Here is a 27,673-nt window from a genome sequence, read left to right as displayed (position 1 = left end):
GAGTGTCAGGATGATGAAACAAACTAAGGTGTGTGAAGAAAGTCTTTGCATTTCAGATTATTTCAGGAACGCTAGACGGTAGCAGCGGTTGATCGAGGAAAAAAGCAAAAACCTCGTAAAAACCACTATAGAGTATTTCGCCGTGAGAGTAAGTTTGACACTCTGAGGCTCCCGTAGTCAAGCTCGCTTTAAGAGCCAAGATGGCGCCGCCGGCCGAGCTACCCATGTGCTGTTTCCGGTCGTACCCGGAAGCACGACTCCCAGCCGTAGCTGAGACTGTTGGCAATTGCCAGTGGTGTGGGTTTTCTTAAAACTGCTCGTCGCGGAGCCAGTCAGCAGCTAACATGTCTAGCAGAAACAATAACAAGCTGCCCAGCAACCTGCCGCAGTTACAGAATCTGATCAAGCGAGACCCGCCGGCTTACGTGGAGGAGGTAGGAATGCGGTGCGGTGAGGCTAGAAGCTGGGACGCGTCTGGTTGAGACAGTGGCTGGAGGGAGGCGTGGAGTGGAGCAGGGATCCTGGCTCGCCTCGAGTTCTGCTCTTAAGTTCAGGGGTTCCTCGAGAGGAGAAAGGGGGTTAAGGGAGAGACATGCCACAAGGTTCGTTCCCCACCTTTTGAAATCTGCTGCCCGTCTGGGTTTTCTGCCTGCTCCTTAGACCCTGCTGCCACAGAAACACCATTTAAAAGACCTCATTTTTGCTTTAGGGGTTATCTCCCGACCTCACTGAGGTCTAGAGACAAATGGTCCGCCCCCAACCTCTGACTTCCAGACAGGTTTCTCAAGCCTTTTCTTTTCTGAAACCCTTAAATGGAATTAGTCTGTAACAGTGGATGAAACTTTTGTTTAGATTGTTTCCCACCGACGTCTGTTTCCGGGAGCCCGCGCTCTGTGCCATGGACTGTGTTGGGAAGGAGGGAGTATTCTCAAGTATAAGGGACAGACATAAGAGCTTAGTATTATCTAGTTACAAAACAGGATTCAGTCTCATCGGAAGCTGGCATGACCTGGATGTGAGAATTTACCTCGGGAAAAGATGAAATTGAAAATTAGATTAGGTTCAGACCGTGAGGGGCTTTGTATACTGACCTCATACAAATTGTGAACATTAAGGGTTTTTGAGCCGAGAAGTGACAAAATGAAAGTGCTTGATTTTGCTACATTAATTTGGCAAGTGCTTTCTTCAGACACCCATTTTTCTGACCGGCATTAAACAGGTATTTGCTTCAGTTACTTGTATGTGCAGATGGCTAACACAATTATTCATCTTTTGATTGCCCTTCTCGTTTCCCTCCTCCCCCAGATTTTCACATAGAAATATTTATGTGAATACATTTTAACAAATGGCGGTCTCAGTGGTTTAGGTCACCAGTAGAGAGAGACTTTCCAAAGATTCAAGGGAGTGGAAACAAAGACTAAGGAACAAATACAAGAAGTTAAGTAATATAGGTGAGGCTTTGAGATGTGTGAAGCACTATAAACCATTAGACGAAGTAATAGCTGAGAGTCTGTACAGCGCTGTATTTAAAAGCATTGGTTTCAAAACTAACTCCGTATCCCGGCCCAACTGTTGACCAATTGTGTAACCAGAGAGGGTTAACCACTTGAGCCTATGTGTATTTTAATATGTGAGAAGGAGATAATACCTAGTTCAGAGGATTACTGTTTCATTCACTTAACAAATATTTATGCAAATTCACACATATTGTACCTACTGTGTGTTGGTATAATTCTCAGCACTCAGGATGCAATGATAAATAAGATACAAGAGCCTTCTTTTCTTGGACTTATGTTCTAGTGATGGAAAACATATAGTAGTAAGAATTCTGAAGAAAGTAAAACTGGATATGAATATGTTAGAATTGGAGGCTGTTCATTTGGCTCCCATGAACAGGGAAGGCTCGTCTGCTATGATATTGAGACAGATCAAGAGCATTCTAGATAGGGGGAATAAGAAGTGAAGAAGCTATTGGTGGAAAAGAAGTAGAGAGGCAGCCAGTGTGGCTAAAATGTAGTGAGCACAGAAAAGGGTAGTGTAAGATGATGTGCGAAATGCAGGCAGACAGAGGTGGAATGATGTGGGGCCTTTTAAAACACGGTAAGGAATTAAGATTTTACTCTTAGTGTGTTAGGGAGCCATTGAAGAGTTTTAAGCAGAGGTGTGACATGATCTGATTTATATTATTAAAAATTTATTCTGGAGGCTGTAGATAGAATGGATTGTAGAGCAGCAAGATTGGAAGCAGGGTAACTAATATGAGACCTGTCGGAATAGCCTAGGCAAGGGATGGTGATGCCACTGGAATTACCAACACAGGTGGAGAGAAGTGAACAGATTGGGACTAGCTCTACATGGAAATAGAGCTAGTAGGACTTCCTGGTGGAGTGAATATGAGGGATAAGGAAAAAAGAAGGAAGGAAGGATGGTTCAGGTTTTTTATTTCTGCATCTGGGTATTTGACAAATACTATTTAGTACTTGTTATGTACTAGGTACTGGGACTATGGTAGTGAGCAGTACAGATAAAAATACTTTTCTCATTAGATTACATTCTAGTCATCTAGGGGAAGAAGTGGGATAAGAATCTTGCCAGGAGCACACTGAGTTATGGAGCCCTCTCTTCACTTGTCAGTGGTGACGTGGAGTTAAGGGAGGTAGGGTCTTAACTGAAGCATGTAGGGACTGCAGGTCTCCCTCTTGATTCCTACTCTTGGAAAAAACTGGAGGCTTAGCAGTTTTGTTGGGAAAATCAGGGGTTATGTTTTTTGACTAGGCTAAGTTTAAGATGTCTGTTAGACATCTAAACAGGCAATTGGGTATATGAATTTGGAGCTCACTGAACCAGTTAGGGCTGGTAATATAAAGAAATACTCATTCTTTGGACTTCCATGGTGGCACAGTGGTTAAGACTCCATGCTCCCAATGCTGGGGGCCTGGGTTCAATCCCTGGTCAGGGAACTAGATCCCTCAGGCCACAACGAAGCTCCCACGTGCTGCAACTAAGACCTGGAGCAGCCAAATTAAAAAAAAAAAGAAAGAAAGAAAGAAAGAAAGAAATACTCATTCTCTTTCTGAGTGTCTCTCCCCATTCCCTTCCCTTCCCCCTCTCCTCCTTTCTCCCTACCACTCTTATCTAACACATATACACATAGTTTAAAGCCATGGCCTAGGCATGAGAGTAGCTGTAGGGTGTGGAACTGAGGCCTTGTGAGTTCCAACATTAGATTGTTGGGTTGTTGTTATGATTAAACATAATTAAATGAAATAATGTACATGATGAGTTTGGCACACAGCAAGTGCTGAATAAATGGAAGCTATTATTTCTGTGTGTCTATTGCTTTTGCCTGTTAACACATCTTATCTAGAACTCCAGGATAAAATCATAATTATTATTTAAAAGAAGAGGGGAATTTTGACTAGAGAGCTTTGTGTACGTGAATTATAATTTACATTTTCTGACTCACATATTTCTGCAGATATTAGTGCTCTATATACATGGACAATATAGTAGGGGGTCATTTAGATAGTGAATGGCAGTAGAGAGCCAGATCTGAGTTTTTGACTCTTGTTTCACTGTTCTTTATACCTTACTACCTAAATTTCTAATGATAAGGGAAAGGGTCTTTAGATTACCCAAAATGTGCGCAGATTTTTCAAAACTCATTTTGAAGAATTCTGATAAGGAAAACATAGTGTTTCTACATACCTTTGCCACATCTTTTTCTCAATGCCATTATCAAAGATTTCTAAGTAATTTTTAATTCTCTACTGAGAAAGTCTTATAACAGAAGGTGACCAATTTAAATTTTCTTTTTCTACAGTTTCTACAGCAGTATAATCACTACAAATCCAATGTGGAGATTTTCAAATTACAACCAAATAAACCCAGCAAAGAACTGGCAGAGCTGGTGATGTTTATGGCACAGGTAAGAAGATAACTTTTGAGTAAAACAAAGACCAGTTGTTGCACACAGCTTGCAGAATATTTTTCACTTACACCCAACCTCATTCCATTCGGGAATGGAAACTTAATTTTAAAAAGAAAATTAGTTTTCCCTTTTTGCAGATTTTATTTCCTCCTTATGTTCAGTTAGAGGATTTCACTAGAGCTTTTCACAGAACCAGCTGGAGCAAAAAAGCTTTCAAACTATTTGTTTTCTTCAAATTCATCATAAAAGCAGATTCTGAATCATGTCACCTACTTTACTAAGGCTAGAGGAAATATGAAAGGGGTCAGAGAGATTAGCATGTAGAAGAAAAAGAGATGGTTTGGAGCCATCTACTTCTATGAAACATAGCCTTTTATTCTCCTTTTGCAGAACATCCTTAATATGTGCATATGAATTATAGGAGAGAAAGAAAAACTTCAGAAGAGCCTTTGCTTTATTACAGATTGGTCACTGTTATCCAGAACATTTAAGTAACTTTCCTCAAGAGCTGAAAGATCTTCTCTCCTACAACCACACTGTCTTGGATCCAGATCTCCGAATGGTAGGACCAGTAGTTGGATTGATAAATTGTGCTGTGTTCACATGTGCGTATAATATGTGTTTAAAGGAGAACAGCCTGTCATCTAAACATCTTTCTAAAATGTAAATCAGTGTGTCACCCGTTCCTTAAAATCCTTCTGTGGCTTTTCATTTACACAGAATAAAACTCAAATTTATTAACTTAGCCTGTAAGTCCCTACATGATTTGCTTCCTTCCTGTGTTTTTGGCCTCACTTCCTTTTCTGCTGCACTCCTCTCTCTGATCTCTCAGTTCTGCCAGTATGCTAACCCTGCCAAGATGCTCTTTTCCCTTTTTTGATTAGGTGATTCCTTCTAGTCATTCAAATCTCAAATGCATGAAGAACCCTAATTATAACCTATAGTTTTTATAAAGCTTAGTTTAGACATGTATCTATTAATTAGCCAGTTTGAGCATTTAAACATTGTTACCTTAGTGATTGACATTGGGTCCTGTCTGGGATCCCCTTTACCAGGCCAGTGCTCCCATTTCCCCCACCCGCGGGGAATGTTGGCTGCTAATGGCCCCCAGCTGCCCTTTCTCTGGAGCACTGTCTTCAGCTAAATGGGAGCCCTAACACCTGGGAAGTGGCCCTCCCAGCCCACAGGTGGTATCTGAGTAACCCAGATGTTCAAAAGCCCAACCCTTCCCCAAGGTCCAACTTTGTGTTGCAGTTTGTGCTCCAGGGCTTCTCTGTAATCAGACTAAAGCTAGACTCCAGCCAAGGACACATCCTTGCCCAGCTTTTCTCTGCCGTATCCTGCTTCTTTTACTTCCCTTCTAGAAGAGAGCACACCCTGAACAAACCTCTGTAATAAATTGGGTTCTGCTTCTAGGGAACCCAACCAGAGGCATTTTCAAATTTTATGTATCAGCTTTTCAAACACCTTTACAGCTGGTAGAACTGACACAAATATTATGATCTCAAAACATACTAATATCCTTTACCAAAACTTATAAAAATGCTAAGTCTGTAGATGCAACTTTGTTTCTTATTCTTGCATTTTCCCAGGCTTTCTGTAATTCTTCAATGTTTATACTTCTCTAGGATTATCTTAATTTGATCAGGCCCCCCAAAAAAAAAAAGAAAAAAGAAAAGAATACCATCTCAGACAAGCCAAGGTTGGAGTCTCTGATTAACTCTCAGTTGGGACATGGGACCTGACAGCACGGCCTAACAGGCTTCCAACTTGAACCATAACAGAAGACTTTTACTTAGGTCAAGACTTAGGTCAAGTCCTTGTGGGCCATACAGATTTGAGATTTTGAGTGTGGAGACTTAGTGTCTTTCCAAGTAGTTAGGTCTTAAGTTTTGTGTGCTAACAGTACCCAACCGAATTGGTCTGCAGGCATTATTAAATAACTAAATGTGTGTGTGTGTTTCTTTATAGTGTCTTATGATGATTAGTGGGTTTTTAAAAATAATTAGGACGTTGCTAGGAAGCAAGGGGTTGAGTCTGTATAATTAGCATTCCTCTTTAGAGTGTACTTGTGAAAGTTGGTGGTAAGCAAGGGTGCTACAACTACCATTGGACCGTTCTTACTACAAACTGTATTTCAAAAGAATGCCTCGTAAGGTCACAAATTCAGTTTGATTATCCCAATTTAGTGTGTTATGTTATTGTAACCCACCTTTCTTATCTCTGTGGATTTACTGATCACTGCGTTTTTCTATGTTGACACTTCCTGGACCTCCTGTGTAAAGGAGCCCTCCTGCAGTCACTATGTATCAATTATATTGCCCTGTTTTATTTCCTTCCTGTATGAGGTATACCTGTTGATATGCTTACTTGCTTGCCTGTCCCTTCTTCTGCTCCACCCCCAGTGTAAGCTCCACGAGGGCAGAGTCTGACTGTTCTGTTCCCATGCCTAGAATAATGCCTAGTTAGTAGAAGACATTAAGTGCTTTTGGGATATACTTGCTCCATTTCCTTATCCTAACTTTATCATTATCTTATAGTATGTTTCTTTTTCCTTCCTGAGACATTTTGCAAAGCTTTGATCTTGCTGAGAAATAAGAATCTCATCAATCCGTCAAGTTTGCTAGAACTCTTCTTTGAACTTCTGCGTTGCCACGATAAGCTTCTTCGAAAGGTAAAGAGCAAAATCACTCCCCGCTCCGCTCCATATCTCATTCTTCCTTGCAGTGACATGAAACTTATAGCATTTGGAGTCTCTTGATGCTTCATACTATTGGATACAGCTAAGAATAATTTTGATAGGAAAAAAATTGACCATTGTGTGCATGCAATATAGTGGTGATAGCTAACATTTATTGTTTACTTTTTGCTAGGTTACCATTTTCAGAGCATTTTACGTATTCGTTTACTCACAAAGTGCCATGAGATAGGGGTTATTGTTGTTGTTATTTTATAGATGAAAAGGCTGAGGCACAGAGAGAGAGAGTGATGTTCCCAGGGTCACACAGCTTCTGAGTGGTGAGGCAGGAACATAAACCCAGGGAACCTGGCTCCAGAACCCAAGCCCTTTTCCACTGTGCTGTACTGACCAGCTAAATCAGAGCATGGACTGGACACTCGTGGCTGTAACCACTCCCACCCTCTTCCCCCCAAAACTGACTTTTTTTGTTATTAATATTTCCCTGTGACTTCGTTTTTGCTTGTATAAGTAAGACCAGAAGTTGAAGATTTATGAAATAATTTTAAGAAAGAGAAACTAAAGTTTACATACATTAACTTAAAAAAATTTTTTTTTTTTTTTCAAAATATTAAGACACTGCAACCATTTGATTTTAGCAGTTGTACTTCTTGGACTAACTTGTGAATAAAAGTGATCCAGGGAAGCATATTTTGGGTACCAATGATACTTGTAAAATTGCCAATATTGTCTTGCATGCAGTTAGGGGCTTGGACTTTCCTTTTTATTTTTTTAATTTATTTATTTTTGGCTGCGTTGGGTCTTCGTTGCTGTGTGTGGGCTTTCTCTAATTGCGGCGAGCGGGGGCTACTCTTTGTTGTGGTGCTTGCTTGGGCTTCTCATTGCGGTGGCTTCTCGTTGCGGAGCACGGGCTCTAGGGCACACGGGCTTCAGTAGTTGTGGCACACAGGCTCAGTAGTTGTGGCTCACGGGCTCTGGAGCGCAGGCTCAGGAGTTGTGGCACATGGGCTTAGTTGCTCCATGGCATGTGTGATCTTCCCAGACCAGGGCTCGAACCCATGTCCCCTGCATTGACAGGCGGATTCTTAACCACTGCGCCACCAGGGAAGCCCCGACTTTCCTTTGTAAAAACAAAACAAAAAAAGCAAATGTATTGAGATGTAATTCACATACAATGCATCCATTTAAATGTACAATTCAGGGGTTTTTAGTGTAGTCACAGAGTTTTGCAACCATCACCAGTCAGTTTTAGAACACTTATAGCACCCCCAAAAGAAACCCCATTCCCATTAGCAGTTACTTTCCATTTTCCCATCTGTCCCAGCCCAAGGCAACCACCAATGTACTTTTGGTCTCTATAGATTTGCCTACTCGGGATAGTTCGTGTAAATGGAATCATATAATATGTAATTGTCGGGCTTCCCTGGTGGCGCAGTGGTTGAGAATCTGCCTGCCAATGCAGGGAACACGAGTTCAAACCCTGGTCTGGGAGGATCCCACATGCCGCGGAGCAACTGGGCCCGTGAGCCGCAATTACTGAGCCTGCGCGTGCGATAAAGAGGGGCCCCCGCTTGCCACAACTAGAGAAAGCTCTCGCACAGAAACGAAGACCCAAAACAGCCATAAATAAATAAATAAATAAATAAAATTTTAAAAATAAAATAAAATATTTTTAAAAAATGTAATTGTTTTGTGACTGGCTTCTTTCACTTAGCATAATGTTTTCAAAGTTCATTCATGTTGTAGCGTGTCAGTGTTCATTACTTTTTGTTGCCAAATAATATTTCATTGTCTGGTTATACCACATTTTGTTTATCCACTCATCAATTAATGGACATTTGGGTTGTTTTCACTTTCTGGCTGTTATGAATAATGCAGCTATGAATATTTGTGTGAACATTGGTTGGAAATATATTTTCATTTCTTTTGGATATATAACCAGGAGTGGAAATGTTGGGTCATATAACTTCATATTTAACCTTTGAGGGTAACTTTCATTTTGCTTTACCTGCTTTTTTTTGTTTGTTTTATTTGTTTTTGGTCTCTTGTGATAGAATGAAAAGTGCGGAAAATTAAATCCTCCAGTACATTTATATTTCTCTCCAAATTAAGCAAGGTTAGAAATGTCGGTTAATGTGTATATGTTTTTGTTTCTTTTCCTCAGACTTTATATACTCATATTGTGACTGATATCAAGAATATAAATGCAAAACACAAGAACAATAAAGTGAATGTAGTAAGTACCCTTTTGTTTTCCATGTTTGCAGCATTGTACTACAGTATCGTGCAGTTTATTAAGTCTTCTTTCTCCTCTTTTTCTTCAGGTATTGCAGAATTTCATGTATACCATGTTAAGAGATAGCAATGCAACTGCAGCCAAGATATCTTTGGATGTGATGATTGAACTCTACAGAAGAAACATCTGGTAATACCTATGTACCTGTCTCTTTCGAAATAGTCTTTTTTTCATTTGTAATTACCACAGAACACATACACAAATATTTTTCTTGATTTTGAGCTCTTTAATATATCTCTGCCATAGATTAAGTTGGAAGTAGAAATATGGAGGCAATCCAAATGACTAATAACAATATTCACTACCATTTCTTGAGCACTTGCACTATGCCTTACCTCATTCAACCTTCAGAACAGTGTAATGCAGCTTATTTGGGATTATTCCCACCTTATAGGTAATGAAACCCATAGGTTCATAAGTTTAAGTTTAGTAGCTAGTAAAAGGCAGAATTGAAATTCAAACCCAATCTGTCTGACTGAAATCCGGGCTCTTTCTACTCAGCCTCTCTGAAGATTTTCAAATCAATTTACCTTATATACTTAAATTATCATGTTTCATAAACTTTGGCTTGTTGGTACAGTGTCCCAACTCATGTCTTTTGCTTTTCTTATTCACTAATTTTTTTAAAATATAAAAGTAATATTCGTTGCAGCAGAAGATTTGGAGAAGCTAGAAAGTTCTTTTTTTAATTATTGATAGTCCCACCCCCTAGGGATAATCAGTTAATATTTTATGATATTTCCTCCTGTCCTTTCTTTAATGTGAATTTTAAAGTATGGTTGGAATTTTGCTGTATTTTAGTTTTTTACTGGTTTTTTATTCCCCCCCCAGTTATCTTGAGCAGGTTTTATGTCATTAAAAATTCTTCAAAAAATACATCTGCATGGCTGCATAATTTTCTGACACAAGACTGGGCTAAAATTGAATTAAATGTTTGCCTGTAGTTGACTGTTTAGCAACCTGTGACTTTTTGAAATATTATAAACTATGAATTTTAACATGTCAGAAATATTTACGATTTATTTTGTGCCATTGTCTATGCTGTCAAATACAGTCGAATGAAAATTCACTTTAAAACACTCAACTGTCTTCCCCCAGGAATGATGCCAAAACTGTCAATGTGATCACCACAGCATGTTTCTCTAAGGTCACCAAGGTGAGCACGTGTATGGCTGTGTGAAGGCACTGTCTGTGAGTAGCCCGCTTCTCCAGCTAGAAGGTGAAGGAGATGGGTATGCGAGGAAGAAGTGGTGTGCGGATGTGCTGCTTGTGCTTAGGCTGCTTCCCTGGTTTATCTGCACTTTAGAGGAGTCACGCAAAATTATGAGTTTTTAAAATGCTTGGTATTAAATGATAGCCTTAGTGTTTATTTTATGTTTTCCTCTGTAATTCTTGACTGCTCTTTTATTGGACTCAGGCACAGCTGAAAGAAATTTAAGGACATGTTTGACTTTCTCTTAGAGGGGCTATATCACTTTTCTTGTGGGGAGATGTAGAAGTTCCTGACTTCCTACTTGAAGGATAACAACTGTGTAGAGCCGGGCTAAGACAGATGAGCCCAAATCCTACCATTCTTTGTTTTTTTTTTTCTTCAGATCCTAGTTCATATGCATGTGTAAAATATAGACAAAAGTATTTATTCTTTGTTGTAAGCTGGGATGAGTAATTGACTTTGAATTGGTCTTTAGATATTAGTTGCTGCTTTGACATTCTTCCTTGGAAAAGATGAAGAGGAGAAACAGGACAGTGACTCAGAATCTGAGGTTAGTTTAACCATAGATACTTCTGAACTTTACAGTTTAGCAGATTTTATTATTGTTTTCAGTACAGATTGTAAAAGTTGGAAAGAAACTTAGATGCTACCTTTATCCTTTATTGAGTTCTGCCATGCTGAGATTTTATTCTATTTAGAACTTGTCACTTACATTCAGAAAGATTGGTTAAGTAACTAATAAAACTTAGATTCATTCAACCTTGTTCTTAGTGCTAAAGCTATACCTATATCTCACTATATGAACTTAGAATAAAAATTACTGCCAATATATTTTTGGGGTAGAGTGTTGACATCATGGAAGTTTAGAGTGGAGAAACGGAGAAGGGCAGTACAGCATCTTTAAAAGGAAGAATCAGGATTTATGATGTCATGAAATTTTCTTCATTAAAAAATATTTTTTATTAATATTAAAAAGAAATTCTAAAAGGAATTCCCTTCCCATTTTAGCATTTTGGTAACAAGAATACTGGAATATGGGATAACACCTTTTGTTATTACTTTAGTAAATAATGTATGAACAATACATTCTTACTGTATAAAATTTCAGGTACTATAGATAAAAGTTATCTTGATCCTTTCTTATTGCCACTTCCCAGTTCCTTCTTCATAGATAACCATTTCGTTTCCCATGCATTTCTGTGTGGATGTGTATACATATTGTCTTATGTGTGTGGTCTGTTTTTAAAATATATATAAATAATATATGTATTATTTTACAACCTGCTTCCTTTGTGATGACATATATAGATGTACCAATGCATTTAGATATTCTTCTGTTAGTACATATAGATCTACCTCATTCTTTTAACCTCCACATAATATTTCAGAATATGGATGTACTATAGTTTAAGCATTTCCCTATTGATAAATATTTGTTTCCAGTTTCTTTTTTCAAATAAAAACAAAGTTTCATTCTGTCTGTATATTAATACTTCAATAAAAACTAAAAGCAAGGGGCTTCCCTGGTGGCGCAGTGGTTGAGAGTCTGCCTGCCGATGCCGGGGACACGGGTTCGTGCCCCGGTCCGGGAAGATCCCACATGCCACGGAGTGGCTGGGCCCATGAGCCATGGCCGCTGAGCCTGCGCGTCCAGAGCCTGCACGTCCGGAGCCTGTGCTCCGCAACGGGAGAGGCCACAACAGTGAGAGAGGCCAGCAGACCGCAAAAAAAAAAAAAAACTAAAAGCAAAATAAAAACAAAAGTCAGTGTTGCAGTGAAAACCTTTGTATGTGCCTGTTCCTGCAGATGGGCAAATTTGTTTTTTATTGAATTTTTAAAGTTGTGTTTATTTTTAATAGCTGCATGCAAAGAGTATAAGTACAAAGAAGTGATTGAAAGGGTTATTCCTTGCTTCTATGCAGATTTTCCTTGTTTATAGTTTTACAAAGTAGTTTATTCTTCAGGATGAAGGACCAACAGCAAGAGACCTGCTAGTGCAGTATGCCACAGGGAAGAAAAGCTCCAAAAACAAGAAAAAGTTGGAAAAGGCCATGAAAGTCCTCAAGGTGAGACTTGTACCTCGGAAATGAGATAGGAATCATTAGAATGCAGAATATGTGGTCTTTAGAAAAGCTTTTAAGCATTTGGAATAGAGAAAAGACTTAGAAAGACTTTTGAAAGTCTTAGAAATGTGTGATGACTTTTTAAGCACTAATTTTTTAGATGAATAAATGTTCTCAGCTCTAGCAAGATCTGTGGCTTGAATAAATTAATTTGATTAAATTCATTTGTTTTGATCACGATGTCTTCTCAGAAGAGTATGCAAATGAAGTACATTTTGTTTTGTAATAATTATTTGAAAGTCATTAATTTGGTCCTTGTGTGTTTTTTAATGTTCCCATTTCCAAAGTCTCACAGGTGCTAATAGCTAGAACATATCCAAGGTTTAATTTTTTATTTTTGGCCGCGTTGGGTCTTTGTTGCTGTGCACAGGCTTTCTATAGTTGCGGCGAGCGGGCGCTACTCTTCGTTGCAGTGCGCAGGCTTCTCATTGCAGTGGCTCCTCTTGTTACGGAGCACGGGCTCTGGGCACCCAGGCTTCAGTAGTTTTGGTGTGCGGGCTCAGTAGTTGTGGCGCACAGGCTTAGTTGCTTTGAGGCATGTGTGATTTTCCCAGACCAGGGATCGAACCCGTGTCCCCTGCATTGGCAGGCGGATTCTTAACCACTGCGCCACCAGGGAAGTCCCCAAGGTTTAATCTTATAAACCACCTTTAGGGGCTTCCCTGGTGGCGCAGTGGTTGAGAATCTGCCTGCTAATGCAGGGGACACGGGTTCGAGCCCTGGTCTGAGAGGATCCCACGTGCCACAGAGCGACTGGGCCCATGAGCCACAACTACTGAGCCTGCGCGTCTGGAGCCTGTGCTCCGCAACGGGAGAGGCCGCCATAGTGAGAGGCCCACGCACCGCAATGAAGAGTGGCCCCTGCTTGCCACAACTAGAGAAAGCCCTCGCACAGAAACGAAGACCCAACACAGCAAAAATAAATAAATTAATTAATAAACTCCTACCCCAACATCTTCTTTAAAAACAAAAACAAAAAACCACCTTCTGGTTCTTCTAGTTGAAAAAAAGGTTTTTGGAACAAAGATTTTTTTTCTTTTTAATTAGTGTGATGGGGACTTCCCTGGTGGTCCAGTGGTAAAGAATCCGCCTTCCAATGCAGGAGATGTGGGTTCAGTTGCTGGTTGGGGAACTAAGATCCCACGTGCTACGAGGCAACTAAGCCTGCATGCCACAACTATTGAGCTCACGTGCCTCAATGAGAGAGCCCTTGTGCTGCAAACTACAGAGCCCACATGCTCTGGAGCCCATGCACCACAACTAGAGAGAGAAAACCCACGTGCCACAGCTAGAGAGAAACCCAAGAAGACTGCATGCCATAACGAAAAGATCCCGCATGCCTAAACAAAAGATCCAGTGTGCTGCAACTAAGACCCGACGCAGCCAAAAAAAATAAGGAAAATAAATAAAATAAATATAAATAGTGTAATGGAGTTGATAACAGCCTTTAGCACATTAGCACATTTAATCCCAAGGGCCTCTTCACTGTAATTCAGAATGTAAATGTTTTCCTCTCCCTTTCTTTCAGAAACAAAAGAAGAAGAAAAAACCGGAGGTGTTTAACTTTTCAGCTATTCACTTGATTCATGATCCCCAAGGTACTATAATTATGACCTCCCAAGTTCCTTGTTGGCTTTACCTGCCTATTTAGATTCCTACCTTCAAGGTTACCAGGGAATATAAAATCCTTGGCACTTAATAGACAATCAGTAAATGCTTAGTTGTTATCTATTGGTTGTAGCCTAGAGAATTCTAGTCCAAAGCAGTGATTCCCAATCCACAGCAAAATAAGAAAAACATGGAGGAACAGCTCTCTTTGCAATTCATGTCTTTAATAACACAGTACTTGTACTATAAGACATTGTGCTTGACCAAATGAAAAATTGACAATCTTTTATTAGTCCCTTTTTTTTAAACTGGTATGTGGAAACCAAGTTTGGGAAACCCTGTTCTAGAACACTAGTTCTCAAACTAGAGTGCACATTGGAATCACTTGGGGAATTTATAAAACTATACTGGTACTTGGGTCTTGTTATTCCCAGAGACCGATTAGGTGATATGGGGTATGGCTGGGCAGTGGGGCTTTTAAATGCTCTCTGTATTTTAGTTTTAGTTTGCTGACCCTTCCTCTAGGTCAGTGTTTCTCGGACTTTAAGGCACATACTGATCACCTTGGGATCCTGTTAAAGTACAGATTCTGTCTGATTCAGTAGGTCTGGGGGTGGGGCCTGCAGTTCAGTATTTCTAACAAGCTATTAGGTGGACAGCTGCTGGTGGTCTGCAGACCACACTTTGAGAAGCAGGGCCCCAGAGAACTATAAGTGGAGCATCTGTCAACAGTAACTCAAGGTGTTGATACTAAAAATCTTGGAAATCCTTAAGACTTAACTTTGGGCACCATTGAAGGTATATTTGCCTGTGTGTGAGTCTTTTCACCTTCAGTTATGCCGCTGTGTTTACCATCCTGGTTCTGCAGAGTGATTTCAGGCACAGCCATACCAGAGTCAGTGATCAAACTACTGCTTTTCTCTACACCTGTTAGATTATGTTGTGTAGACCATGGGCCCACAGTATACTTCTCTGATATTCTCCTTTCCAGATTTTGCAGAAAAACTACTGAAGCAGCTAGAGAGCTCTAAGGAGAGGTTTGAAGTGAAGATGATGCTCATGAACCTCATCTCCAGATTGGTGGGAATTCACGAGGTTTGAATTACATTATGTTTCTCTCGATGGATATTAGAAGTAGAATTTTTCTTGGTAAAAGGACACAAAGGTAGAGCAGTGGCTTAATTTTATCCTCCCAAACCATTTAAACCCATACAGTTTTACAAAGGGATAAAATCTTTCACTCTGAAAATAGCTGTCTTTGTCGCTTTGTTTTCTTATCAGTTAGTATGGATGTTGAATTGTACATGTATTCAGTTTATGGACAGACTATTTTTGTTCTGTTTTTCTACTTTTTATTTTATCTATGTTTCACTTATACATTTTCCTGAGCCAACAGAGCCCACATATTTTTATCAACTGTTATTACATTTCACAGTTTACCCCTTCATAGCTTTCCTGACTTCCAGCCCACTCTAGCAGGAGGATCATGTTTGCAAAGCTGAATTCTCTGGTCATTCACTTTATATTAAATTAGATTGCAAGAGCTCCTTGGTGGTATAATGTATATATATTGTGTATACATATGGAAACCTCACACATACTCAGACTAACTGCCATTGTAGAAAAGGAGGGATTCCCAGAAATTCAGCCCATGAAGAAATGACCATTGAAGTTGTTCTCTATAGTGCTGTTCTGATCATCACTGAATGTGTTGCTTTCTTCAAAAAAAAAAAAAAAAAAAAAACAAGAAGTAAAACAGGCTCCTTCATTGAAAATCAAACAGTATAGACATATATCAAGTTAAAAATGAATAAATGCACTTATTCCATTTCTCTAAGAAAAACTTAACATTTTGGTGAATAAATTGCTTTTTCTACATGGGCTGCAGTTCTAAAGCAGGATTACCAGGTCAATTCTTGTTACATTTGTGCAGTAATTTCAAGTCACACCTGAATTTGAGCTCAATGGAAAAGCAAAAGTGATTCTCAATTCAAGCATGGTTTGATGGAAATGATACTGGAGTTTCACAACTGGCTACAATTGAACACCCATCTCTGTATTGAACACAAGTCTTCCCTTTTACTTCTCTGGTCCTGGTTTTGCTCTGTGGCTAAAATAGAAAAAAATTTATTCTCACATGATGAACTTTGAAGAAGACCAGGCCATCTCCAAAGTTTCTCTTCTTGAAGTTAAAGATTACAATTGCTTTAATAACTGGATCCTTGTCTCCTTTATCTAGGTAGACTCCAGAGTGTTAGTGGTTTCTGTCTAAAATATGGAGCTCAGAATAATTCCTCCAGTGTGGTTGGACTGGTATCCCATAACAGAACTAGACTGGGTTTTTTGGTGATCAGAGTACACTAGGCACTATTCAGATTTGAGTTACTATTATCTTTGAAGACTAAAAAATTGGTTCTGCAGCCACACTAATTTAAAAGTAGAAGAAAGTTGCTTTTTGACTGCCTTTTCACCCCCTGGTTTATTCTGTGTACACTTTCTTCTTCCTTGACATTATAGGATAGCAACAAGGCCTTCCTTTCTTTGGTTAATACAGCACATTGAATCATCCTGTAGCATGAATGCTTGTTGAGAAAAAAAGAAAGTAAAAAAATGATTCCCAGTTAGTTGAGCTTGGTGATATAATTGCATCATGGAGAAATAAAACTCCACAGCTCAACTAGATATATATTAAAGTCAGTGCATTCTTCTTTCCACAGCTTTTTCTCTTCAACTTCTACCCCTTTGTGCAGAGGTTTCTGCAGCCCCACCAAAGAGGTAAGGCTTCCACTTGCCATGTTCCTTTGATGGCCTTGGGGTTAACCATCCAGAGTCTTTTGTCCTGGAATTAATACTAAAGACAAGAGTTAGGAGTGAAGTGTGTTCTGCTTCAGAGACAAGGAGAGAAACCTGTATGTTTTCTTTCCAGATTCTGCCATGAGGTAATTGTTCTGCTTTAAGAAATAATTATTTGAGGGGGGGAAAAAACACCGAAACAAAATGTTGGTTTCTCAAAGCAAGTCTTTTTGTAATACTATAAATACTCATGTGAAAAATTCTAAAAAAGAATTTTGACTATTTATTGTAACTTCATTTTAGATACCAGGGTTTAACTTACTGCTTTCATTGCCCTCATTTATATTCTTAATTAAAAGCAACATGAAAGCAGGAAGGAAGAGATGGTTGTTTTTGCATTTGAACTTGAACCAAGGTAGGAAAGAAATGAACGTCATTGAACATTCAACATGGGCCAAGCACTGTGCTAAGTACTTTACATACAGTCATCTCATTTAATCCTCACTTCAATCCTGAAAGAAGTAGAAAGAAAAAACAAAAGACCAAGATCACTCAGCAAATAATGGCTGTTTAGGCTTCACCTCACTTCTTCGTGTTGCCAGAGGCCTTGTTCTTTATCCATACTGCCCCTTTAAAGGGAGAGTGTGTGTATATATGTGTTGTATTTATTCATTTATTGAGTGAGTGCTAGTCTGAGCACTGCATTAGACACCAGTGAACACAAAGTAACATCCTCACCTTCATAGAGCTTACATTCTAGAGGAAGATCCACAGAGTGCTGTGTATAATATGTCCAGGTGACAGTAAGTATTTTGAGGAAAAAGGAAGCAGGTGAGGACAGTAGGGAGTGCTGGGGTGGGTTCTGTCTAGATTATGTGGTCAGGAAATCATTTTGATAATTAGTGTGAGCACTAATTTTATGCTGTTAAGCAGGGCCAGGAGGAAGCGAGGCAGTGAGCTAGGCAGATGTCGGGGGTTGGGTGTTGGGGCGGAGTAAGCAGCAGGAGCATGATGGCCAGCGTGTGCTGGCCATGTTTGCTGTGGTCCTGAGGGCAGGGCAATAAACTGACTGTGGCCTTTCCCATCTCTGACATTTTTAGAAGTAACGAAGATCCTTCTGTTTGCTGCACAGGCATCTCATCACTTAGTACCTCCAGAGGTGAGAACTCTTCAACTTTACTTCTGTCAGTATCTAGTGCCTCTGTAGCCCTTCCACTAAGTATATCATGGTGGCCTTTCCCACAGGGATTACTGTCCTCCCTGCCTTTTTTAAACTGAGTAGAAGAGACACTAGCTCTTAAGGAGATATCCATAGAAGTTTACTCATAGAAGTAAAAACATTTTACTGTAGAAAGTAAAGTGTATTTTGGACAAGTTGTTGAGAATTCTGGTTTTGTTTAATTGCCAAATTTTATGCTGGGGAGGCAAGAATATCAGTGAATTTATAGTGATTATTATTCAAAACTGATCGTTTCTTTCTTTGATTAAAATAGTGTTGGATGATCGTGGGTCAAAGCAATTTTTAATCCATGTTGAAAACTAATATTAAAGGCGAGCCTAATTTAATCTGAGGATAGCTAAGAAGAAGGCTAAAACCCAAAGTGGAATATTTTTCTCTCAGTCTTCCTCAGTCTTGATCCCTCCAACTCCCAAACCGAAGGTGGAGGGCTGTTTCTCCACTGTAATAGTTTATGGTCCCTTCATCGTCAAGCGTTTGAGTAGGTGTAGACGTTTTACCAGCACTCATATCCTTTCTCTCCCTCCCGTTCAGATCACGCAGTCATTGCTCATGACTGTGGCCAACAATTTTGTTACCGACAAGAACTCTGGAGAGGTCATGACAGTAGGGTATGTAGAATGTGGCTATAGGCAGTGGGTATGGTTGTAACGCACTGGGTTTGCTTTCCATTACCAAGATGTAAAATTTCATCTATAATGTGCTCTCTGCAAAAACAGTTTAAAGTACACTTCAGTCTTCTCAGCAGGCTTGGTATTTTTAATTTATTGGTCAGAACTTTGAGCCAGAGAAAAGATATTTGCCCTTCTAATCAACGTTTTATTTTTTAACTCGCTTTCCCTCTTTCAAATGAATGCTTGTGTGGCAACCTAAATGTTTTTCTTCTGTCTTCTACCCTGAATTCCTATCTTCCCTAGAACAAATGATTCGTTATGGAATCATTTTTTAATCCCAAGGTGGTTCAGTGGCCCTTTTGATTAATTCAAAAGCACTTAATGAGTGTGAGCACTAATTTAAGGACGACTGATCTGTCCTGATAACTAAGCAGTATGCTGAACAGCTGCTTTTTATCTCCCTTGGAAACTATTGCTGGGATAACAGCCCTAAAGACCTTTAACTTTTCCTTATTTGACCGGGTACTGTCTCCCCTAGAGTTGGCGAATAAACGCTGCTGTCATATACAGGCACACTTCCTTTTATTGCCCTTTGCTATATTGCTCTTCACAGATACTGCGTTGTTTTACAAATTGAAGGTTTGTGGCAACTTTGTGCGGAGCAAGTCTATCGGTGACATTTTTGCAGCAGCAGTGGCTCACTTCATGCCTCTGTAACATTTTGGTAATTCTCACAATATTTCAAACTCTCCACCAGCAAAAAGATTATGCCTCACTGAAGGCTCAGATGAAGGTTACATTTTTAGCAATAAAGTACTTTTTAATTAAGTTATGTACTTTTTAAGACATAATGCTATTGTACACTTAGTAGACTACAGTATAGTTAAACATAACTTTTGTATGTACTAGGAAACCAAAAAATATCTGTGACTCACTTTATTGCAGTGGTCTGGAACCAAACCTGCAATATCTCTGAGGTATGCCTGTATTTTACAGAGATGACACTGTTTCTTATTCTTCTAGTAGAGGAAATGGCAGTAAACTGTCTGGAATCAAAGCCCTCTGAGGCTCCCCAACCTCACACTCTACCATGCTGCAGTTTTAGAGACCTAAGACCTATAAAACCCAACTTACATTCCTTTTGATTTAGTCTTTTTAGAAAATATTCTTAGGTTGAACCACATGAAACTGCTGGGGGTTTTTTGTTTGTTTTAATTTATTTTTTTCCTTTTTTTAGAATCAATGCTATAAAAGAAATAACAGCTCGATGTCCTCTAGCCATGACTGAAGAACTTCTCCAAGACCTGGCTCAGTATAAAACACACAAAGATAAGAGTAAGTGGTGTGTTATTCTCAGTAGATCAAAGAGTACAGAGTAACTCGTTTTTACCTCAGTAGACTCTTTGCTCTGAAGTTTCTAATTAAAGGTATTATTTTCCAGATGTGATGATGTCTGCTAGAACTTTGATTCAGCTCTTCCGAACACTGAATCCTCAGATGTTACAAAAGAAATTCCGGGTAGGTGAAGCATACATATGTTGATCAAGGATTTGGTCTCAGAAAGTAAGGGTAATTTCCTACAATTTGAGTTTGAGTATTTCTGATGCTTCCAGTAGGAGTATTGGTGATACATGTAGTTTTATTCTTTAAGCTCAGAATAAAATTGATTGAATACTGTTGCTTAACTGTTTTATAGTTGGTATATGCTCTTTGAAGATGAATGACTCTTATAGACCTGTTAGACTGTTTGAAGTCAGTAACTGATGCCAGTATTGAACAGGCTGTTCCCTAACCAGATACTACCTCTTTCAAGTTGGGACAAAGAAAGATGCATGTATGTAACAGAAGGAGAGATCTCAAGACTTAACTGAAGTTTCCTGAGGTGGATCAGAAGAAAGCAAGAAAACAGTGGGCAAAGTTCTGGCTGGGGGATTTACTTTGACCCAAGACATTGGTGGACTGTTTTTGTCATTCGATTGCTTCCATTTTTTGTGATTCTCCCTCTCAATTCATAATCCTAGAGAATCCTTTTCGTGAATAATGTTTTGCAGTTTAAGGACCTCATTAAAAACTACTTCCTTTCCTTTAGGGTAAGCCTACAGAGGCCTCCATAGAAGCAAGAGTGCAAGAATATGGAGAACTAGATGCTAAAGATTACATTCCAGGAGCAGAAGTTCTGGAAGTTGAAAAAGAAGAAAAAAGTGCTGAAGATGATGAAGGTTCATTTTTGTTTCACCATTATTCAGGACAAAATCACTCCTGCTATATCTGTATTGATCTTGAAATCTTTATACTGTTTGGACATTCATTCAGCAGATGTTTCCTGAGTAATGACTGTGTGCCACGCCCTGTTACGGGCACTAAAGGTCAAATGGGCATGGTCCTGCTCTGAGAGAATTTACATTCTGGTGTAGGAAATGCCTTTTCATGTCCTTCAGATTGGCTTCCCCTTATCAAGGGCATGCTGTTTGACACTTGGGAAAGATAATGGGTTTCTTTTGTTGCCTAGAAAAAATAATGAAGATTAGTCTATAGCAGTCCTCCTGTTGAAGGAGAATGCTTGTTGAACTGGTCGAAGAATGCTTGAGGAACTCCATTCTCATTTCCAGGGTTAGCATTTACTGCCTTGGTCGCTAGGGTCCTGTCTTCTTCCCGTTCATTCCTTCATTATTTCAACAAAACTTTCGTAAGCATTAGCTATGAGCCAGCCACTGTCAAAGCAAAGATGAATGATATGGTTCTTGTCCTTGAGGGTCTTTCATAAACAGCTAATAAATCATTAACAGGATTTATGATTGGAGTGGGGTATAAGGGCTGGAGAGAGGTCAGGTCCACCTCAGAGGTTCAACAAAGGCTTCAAGGAAATGGTGACCCATGAGCCGTATTTGGAATGATTAGTGAGCAATGGTAGTAGAGTGGAGACTTTCCAGGCAAGCTGTGAGCAAAGTACTGAAGGTTCAGGAAACTATTAGAATGTAGGATACAAGGTGATGCACAGAAAGCGATGAGGCTAGAGATAGAGGTGGGGCCTCACGTGAGTGGCTGTGTAGGCCAGGCCTAAGAGCTGGGACGCTGTCTTACAGAACATGGGCATCTGCTGAGAGACTGCAGGTAGCCTTCATTTTGAAAGCTTACTGTGGTGGCTCCGTTAGGAACTCCGATACCTCTTTACTGAGGTGTCTCCAAGGTTCTTACACAACCAAAAGTTTCTACCTTGGTTCTCTGAATGACTTGTTTCTAACTAATTTCTCAAACGTGCAAATGTGCTTAGACAAGTTAAATAACTTGTATGTGGCCACTGTAAATGTACAGGTACAGTTCTGATGGACATGGCTAGTTTGGTGGAAGGAACGTGGGCTCTAGAGTCATACATGATTTTCCTAATGTCAGTGGAGGCTGCATTTCTGGCAGTGTGGCCCGGGGCAGGTTACTTAATCCTGGACTCTGTTCCTCTTGTGTTGAGTCACGAGAGTTAGAGAAAGATTGCAAAGTTTGGGCTCACGGTGGATAATTGATCAGGGCTTATTCTCTGTTCCTTGACTTAATTAAATTGATATGGTTTATTTAACAATAATATTGCTCAGTTCTTGGTAAGCATCTATTTGAGGTTCATTACCTAAGTTTTCTTTTGCTTGATTTATCTCAATGTACCATGAACACTCAACATAAAGTGGGTGCTAATGGTGTGCTCTTTTTCACACAGATGAGTGGGAAAACACCAGTCTCAGTGATGAGGCAGTTTCCGATGGCGAATGGGTTGACGTGCACCATTCTTGCGATGAAGAACAGAAAGAAATCGTAAGTCCTCAAATGTCCTTTTCTCAGTGTTGAGGGGTCACGCCCTCACTGGAGCTAATAGCCGTTTAAGCCTGTGTTGTGTCCTTTCAAGTCTGAGAAGCTGAACAGCATGCCCTTGGAGGAGCGGAAAGCCAAAGCTGCAGCCGTCAGCACTAGCCGAGTGTTAAGTCAGGAAGACTTCCAGAAAATCCGAATGGCCCAAATGAGGAAGGAACTCGACGCTGCCCCTGGGAAAGCCCAAAAGAGGAAGTACATTGAAATAGACAGTGATGAGGAGCCCCGGTAAGACAGTGTGTACACCAGGTCTTCAGTCAGCTCACGTGATTATGAAAGTATTAGGAAAAGGAATTCCATCCTTGTTACATATTACATTTTTTCCTTCACCCCAGGGGTGAGTTACTTTCTCTTCGGGACATTGAACGCCTTCATAAAAAGCCAAAGTCTGACAAGGAGACAAGACTCGCAACTGCAGTGGTGAGTGGGGCATGTCATTGCCTAGTTGTTTGAACAGAAAGCAGATAAAGTGAAATATGACTCAGAACTTGTATAGGCACAGAACTGCAGGGTTTTTTGGCTGCATTGGGTCTTCGTTACTGCACGCGAGCTTTCTCTAGTTGCGGTGAGCGGGGGCTACTCTGCGTTGAGATGCGCGGGCTTCCCATTGCAGTGGCTTCTATTGTTGTGGAGCACAGGCTCTAGGCGCACGGGCTTTAGCAGTTGCAGCGCATGGGCTCAGTAGTTGTGGCTCGCGGGCTCTAGAGCGCAGGCTCAGAAGTCGTGTGACGCAGCAGCTTAGTTGCTCCGCGGCATGTGGGATCTTCCCGGACCAGGGATTGAACCCGTGTGCCCTGCGTTGGCAGGCAGATTCTTAACCACTGCGCCACCAGGGAAGTCCCTACAGTATTTTATTTTAATGTTTTAAATAAAAGTATAATTAACATAGATTAAAAGGCACAGATAAGAGGTGTTCAGTTAGATGAGTTTTAACAACTTGATAGCCACGTATGTAACCACTGTCTAAGACAAGCTGTAGAGCCCAGAAAGGCACCGTTATATGTTCACGGTCTCAGGGAGGCTCAGTACATTTACCAGAGCTATGAGAAAAGCAGGGGAATGTTTAAGTCATTAAAGAAAAGCCAGCGACAGAGCTGCCTCAGGCAAGTCCTGTGGCTGTTTGCGACTGCAGCCTGCCTACCTTTCCAGATTCATTTTCTCTACCTTGATTTGTTTCAGACGCCATTCCAAATGGGCTCCGCATTACCCTCTATTCCACTTGTACTGACACTTGTTTAGATAAGTTTGAAAACCCATGTTCCTTCTCCACCGCAACTTTGCATATACTATTCCTACCTGAAATGCTCTACCCTTCCCTCCTTTCCTCACCAGGAAGGCCTTCATCCTGCAAAAAACAGCTTACAGGGTCTCCCTCTCTCAGAGACTCCTCTGGCCTCTAAGAAACCTTTTCTTCCACTGAGCTCCCCTTGCCCCATTACAACACATCATGGTCATTTCTTCCCCTGGACTGAACTGAGTCTCTGGGGAGCAGTGACTGTGTGTTCCCTCCACCTTAGTGTCCTTGGCATCCAGTGGAGCTGGCACAGAGGAGACGTGTATGTTGATGAGATAACTCCTGCAGTGATATTTTTGTGTGTGTGTGCTGATAGGCTGGAAAAACAGACCGAAAAGAATTTGTGAGGAGGAAAACCAAAATGAATCCATTTTCCAGTTCCACGAATAAGGAGAAGAAAAAACAGAAGAACTTCATGATGATGCGGTATAGTCATAACGTCCGGTCAAAAAATAAGCGTTCCTTCCGAGAAAAGCAGGTGAGCTCAACTTGAAGCTTGACTGGGTAGAGTGGTATTGTTGTTCTAAGACTTCTCTACATTTGAGTGGAGTTGTGCCTTCTAAAACCTTGTATTGTGTGTGTCTTAGGATTAATGGGGTGCATTATTGGAGAGCATGGAGAGGTGGAAAGCGGTCAGGGCTTGTAAATCCTAGGCTTGACTTTGTTGAGATTCAGCTGTGTGACCAAAAGGGAGGCCATTTTCCTCCTCTATAAATAAAGGAGTTTAAACTAGATGAGCTCTGAGGTCCATTCCTATGCTAAAATTCTCTTGACATTGCATCTGTGAAATAAATCAAAATTAACTGAATAATAATTTTTGAGTGTTTCTTATATGGTACTTTTTTCCAAAAAGCAATCATTATGTGTGGTAATATCTCATTAACAGTTTCAGGAAAGCAGTACAAACTAACAGTTCTGTTGTTGGCATGATCCTTTCTCTGTGTACCCTTTTGCAAAGCCATTATGTTTACAGACCTTTGGAATTGCATTTTATCCATTTTCAGTCTTTGATTGGTAGTCCTGGGCTGCTCTGTTGGCTTGCTTATTTCATAATTCATTGTAGTAAAACAAACTTATGTTTTTATATCCTCCTCTACTGCCAGTGTACCAGAGTGTATATCTAAATGTACTAGGAAGAATCTCTAGGAGGTCAGGTCAAGGGTAAAATAGTGCCACATTCTGAACCAGTGTTCCTAAATTGCAAGCCAAGGATGAGCCTGCCTGGCCTGAATGTGACAGCCAGCTCTCCAGGGCAGGGCTCCATCGGTGTGGGAACCAAGTCAGTATGAGTAACTCTGTTTATTTAATCTTTCTAGTTGTAAGCTCTTCAACCATGTTATGTAAGTAATAAAGTGGCAGTAATTTTGATTAGAATTTGTTGCAAGTTTAGGTGAAAGGAAAGGTGCTGTTAAATAGTCTGACTTTTGCCAATTCAATTTAAATGCATGGTTGAATTGATTAAATTCATTAGTTTATCCTTCCCCTGCCCTTTATAAGATTTTTGGGTCGAGGAAATAATGATCATCCAGTTGGCAGGCCTTGCTTCGTTTTGAGGTTTTTGTGACCTTGCTGCATTTTATCTAGGGGTGTTCCCCCAGCCCCTACTTCCTCTTATTTTTTTAGCATGCCTTTTTTTGGCATGATAGAGAAGCCTTGCTTTGTTCCTGTACCTCTTTCAGTATAAAATAGTTCTCTCAAAGATGAAAGAATTTTGTAAGAGGAAGTTAGCTCACTGGATATGTGCTAGTTCATGTGAACAATATGAACAGATACTGTGATTAAACTGTACAAATGAGAAAATAAGACATAGATAGCTGAATCTGAGAAATACCTTCTTAGGTGTACAAATTAGGTTAAAATGAACTGGTTGATTTTGTTTTCCTACCATAAGCATCCCAGTTATTCTGCATATCTACAAAGACATACCAAGACCCAGATCTGAGCTAAAGGCAAGAAGTCAATAACTTAAAGTCATAAAATTCAAAAAGCTTCATTAGAGCCAGGCAACTTCCACCCCCAAAAATGCTCTAAAGTTTCTAGGACTCAAAGAGTGGTGGGTGCTTGCGAATTAATGGAATAATATCCATCACACACTTAAGATGTATACATTGACCTTGGTTATCTTTATAATTTGGGTTTATTCTTAATAATCTTTTATTTAATATTCTGTTGTTTTCTTTCGGGAACTGTTAAGACTTTATAAGGATGTTCATAGGTTCGCTGTGAACATTGGTCCTGTGGTCTTTTTCTGTAGATCATATTTACATTTTTTTCTTTTTTATCTTCCAGCTGGCGTTACGAGATGCTCTCTTGAAAAAGAGAAAAAGAATGAAGTAACTTCCAAGCAAGTTTTCCATTCCAGGGAGAATGCTAAATTCCTGTCATTACTCTGAAAACTAGTACATTAAGAATGTTTACATTAAAAAGTCCAAAAGCACTATATTGTGAAAACCAGAGTAAACTTGGTAGCTTCTGGTGTTCTTATTTTAGAGATGGGTAGGGGTGGGAATATTTGAAATGTAAACAGTAGTGGTGTTGTAAAATCATTTTCATTTAGTGTTCATGCAAAAAATATAGAGAGAGAGAGAAAGAGAGAGTGCCTATTAGTTGTCACTGAAGATATAAAATTGAATGAGCCACAACTCCTCACTCAAGGTATTTATAGCCTATGTGTAGGATGGGGCGAGGGGCAAGTATGTATCTGTGTACTTACAGTGTTGTATAAATAGTTCTCTAGTAGAGATAGGTTCATGCTTCTATGGGGTCACAGAGGACTAACTCTGCAGGGGATGGGAGTTATATATTCTCTTAAAACAGGACAATGTTACAAGAGTAAGAGGATCTTACTTGTAAATAGGCTTACCTGCTGAAAACAGGTCCCTGCTGTACAGATTTTGGGTAGACAGTATAGCTTTTTTAGTCCATCCATCCAAAAGATATAATTTTTTTTTTTAATGCCAGATACAGGCTTTTTGGTTAAAACCTCGCTTTTTACATTGCCTTACGTATAAATAGTAATCTTGGAGTGGCTTCAGTTCATCATTTGGGCTGCTCATTCTTCCATAGAGGAAAAAGAAATTAGATTGGTTTCCTCAGCCTTCCTTCACCCTGTAATATTTTCATCCCGCCGTTTGCCTTGTTTCACTCAATAAAAGGTTTCTAATGTCAAATAGGTACTCTGTGTGCTGAGTGGTGTGTGTTGTCTCCCTTCACTAGGTGTGCTTGAGTAGATTTCAGGGGTCACCGTATGAGAGCCGTGGTCAGCTGTTTGCAAGTTGTTGTGTTTGGAAATAGTTTGGTGCTCTTTGTCTCAGATTTCTTAGGTAGTGTGGTAGTTGGGAAAATTGCTTCAAGCTAGAGGAAAAGGCAATTTTCTGCCCACTCAGCAGCTTCTGAAACCACTTTTCTTACTCCTTTTCCAGCATCTTCTGTTCACTTTCTCAGTTCAACTTCAGTTTTATTTGAATGAAACTTTGTGACTTTTCCTAAGACGCCCCATACCACTGGGGATTAGTTATGAAGACCTTGTGGTTTACTGATTAAATTGCACTGGCCTAGTGAGAGGAGCGAGCCCTCAGTCAACCCCCAGCAACTTCAGTGTTTCACAGGAAGTGTCCGATGAATGTTTCAGACCGGAAACTCCTCTCTTCTCTCTTTGCCTTTTTTTTTTTTGCGGTGCGCGGGCCTCTCACTGTTGTGGCCTCTCCCGCTGCAGAGCACAGCCCTCTTTGCATTTTTGAACTGGGTGTCTCCTTATGTGTCTAGCTCTAGAGAGAAGTATATAAAATTCAAAATGGCCTAGCACCTAGGGTCTGTAGCTTTGTGTGTGAATTGTGATGATGCCTGGAACTTCCATCCTTCCCCTAGACTTTCCCACCCCACTTAGCTGCCAAGAGCCCAGTCCATTCTGTGTTCTGACTTCTGTTCTTCTACTGTTCTTAACTGAGGTTTATATGGAAGCTAGGTATCTGGCTTTAAAAGCTATAGCCTTCACTTCTACTTCTTTAATCCTGT

General features: G+C 40.0%; 1 protein-coding gene across 1 annotated transcript; it reads left to right on the top strand.

Annotated features, from left to right (window-relative positions):
* The first annotated feature begins 234 nt into the window (after positions 1-234).
* On the top strand, positions 235-26,829 carry SDAD1 (SDA1 domain containing 1). The gene is made up of 22 exons (XM_081245106.1): positions 235-434; positions 3,824-3,928; positions 4,395-4,493; positions 6,495-6,605; positions 8,794-8,865; positions 8,954-9,054; positions 10,024-10,081; positions 10,614-10,688; positions 12,103-12,204; positions 13,790-13,859; positions 14,861-14,964; positions 16,587-16,644; positions 17,763-17,821; positions 18,434-18,510; positions 19,751-19,848; positions 19,955-20,031; positions 20,603-20,732; positions 22,217-22,311; positions 22,403-22,593; positions 22,701-22,785; positions 23,976-24,137; positions 25,949-26,829. Exons 1-22 carry the CDS (start codon positions 345-347, stop codon positions 25,994-25,996), a joined length of 2,067 nt encoding a protein of 688 aa, XP_081101232.1. The 5' UTR covers positions 235-344; the 3' UTR covers positions 25,997-26,829.
* Positions 26,830-27,673: the final 844 nt, after the last annotated feature.

This window comes from Mesoplodon bidens (genome assembly GCF_964165515.1).
Source record: "Mesoplodon bidens genome assembly, chromosome: 1".
Classification (NCBI taxonomy): Eukaryota; Metazoa; Chordata; class Mammalia; order Artiodactyla; family Ziphiidae; genus Mesoplodon; species Mesoplodon bidens.
This window is presented reverse-complemented; position numbering and strand designations above follow the sequence as displayed.

Excerpts from the sequence above, each read along its gene's own strand:
- SDAD1 (XM_081245106.1), top strand. The coding sequence starts at position 345 with ATGTCTAGCAGAAACAATAACAAGCTGCCCAGCAACCTGCCGCAGTTA. Across the intron at positions 435-3,823 it reads CGCCGGCTTACGTGGAGGAG|TTTCTACAGCAGTATAATCA; the intron begins GTAGGAATGCGG and ends CTTTTTCTACAG. Across the intron at positions 20,733-22,216 it reads AAGTGCTGAAGATGATGAAG|ATGAGTGGGAAAACACCAGT; the intron begins GTTCATTTTTGT and ends TTTTTCACACAG.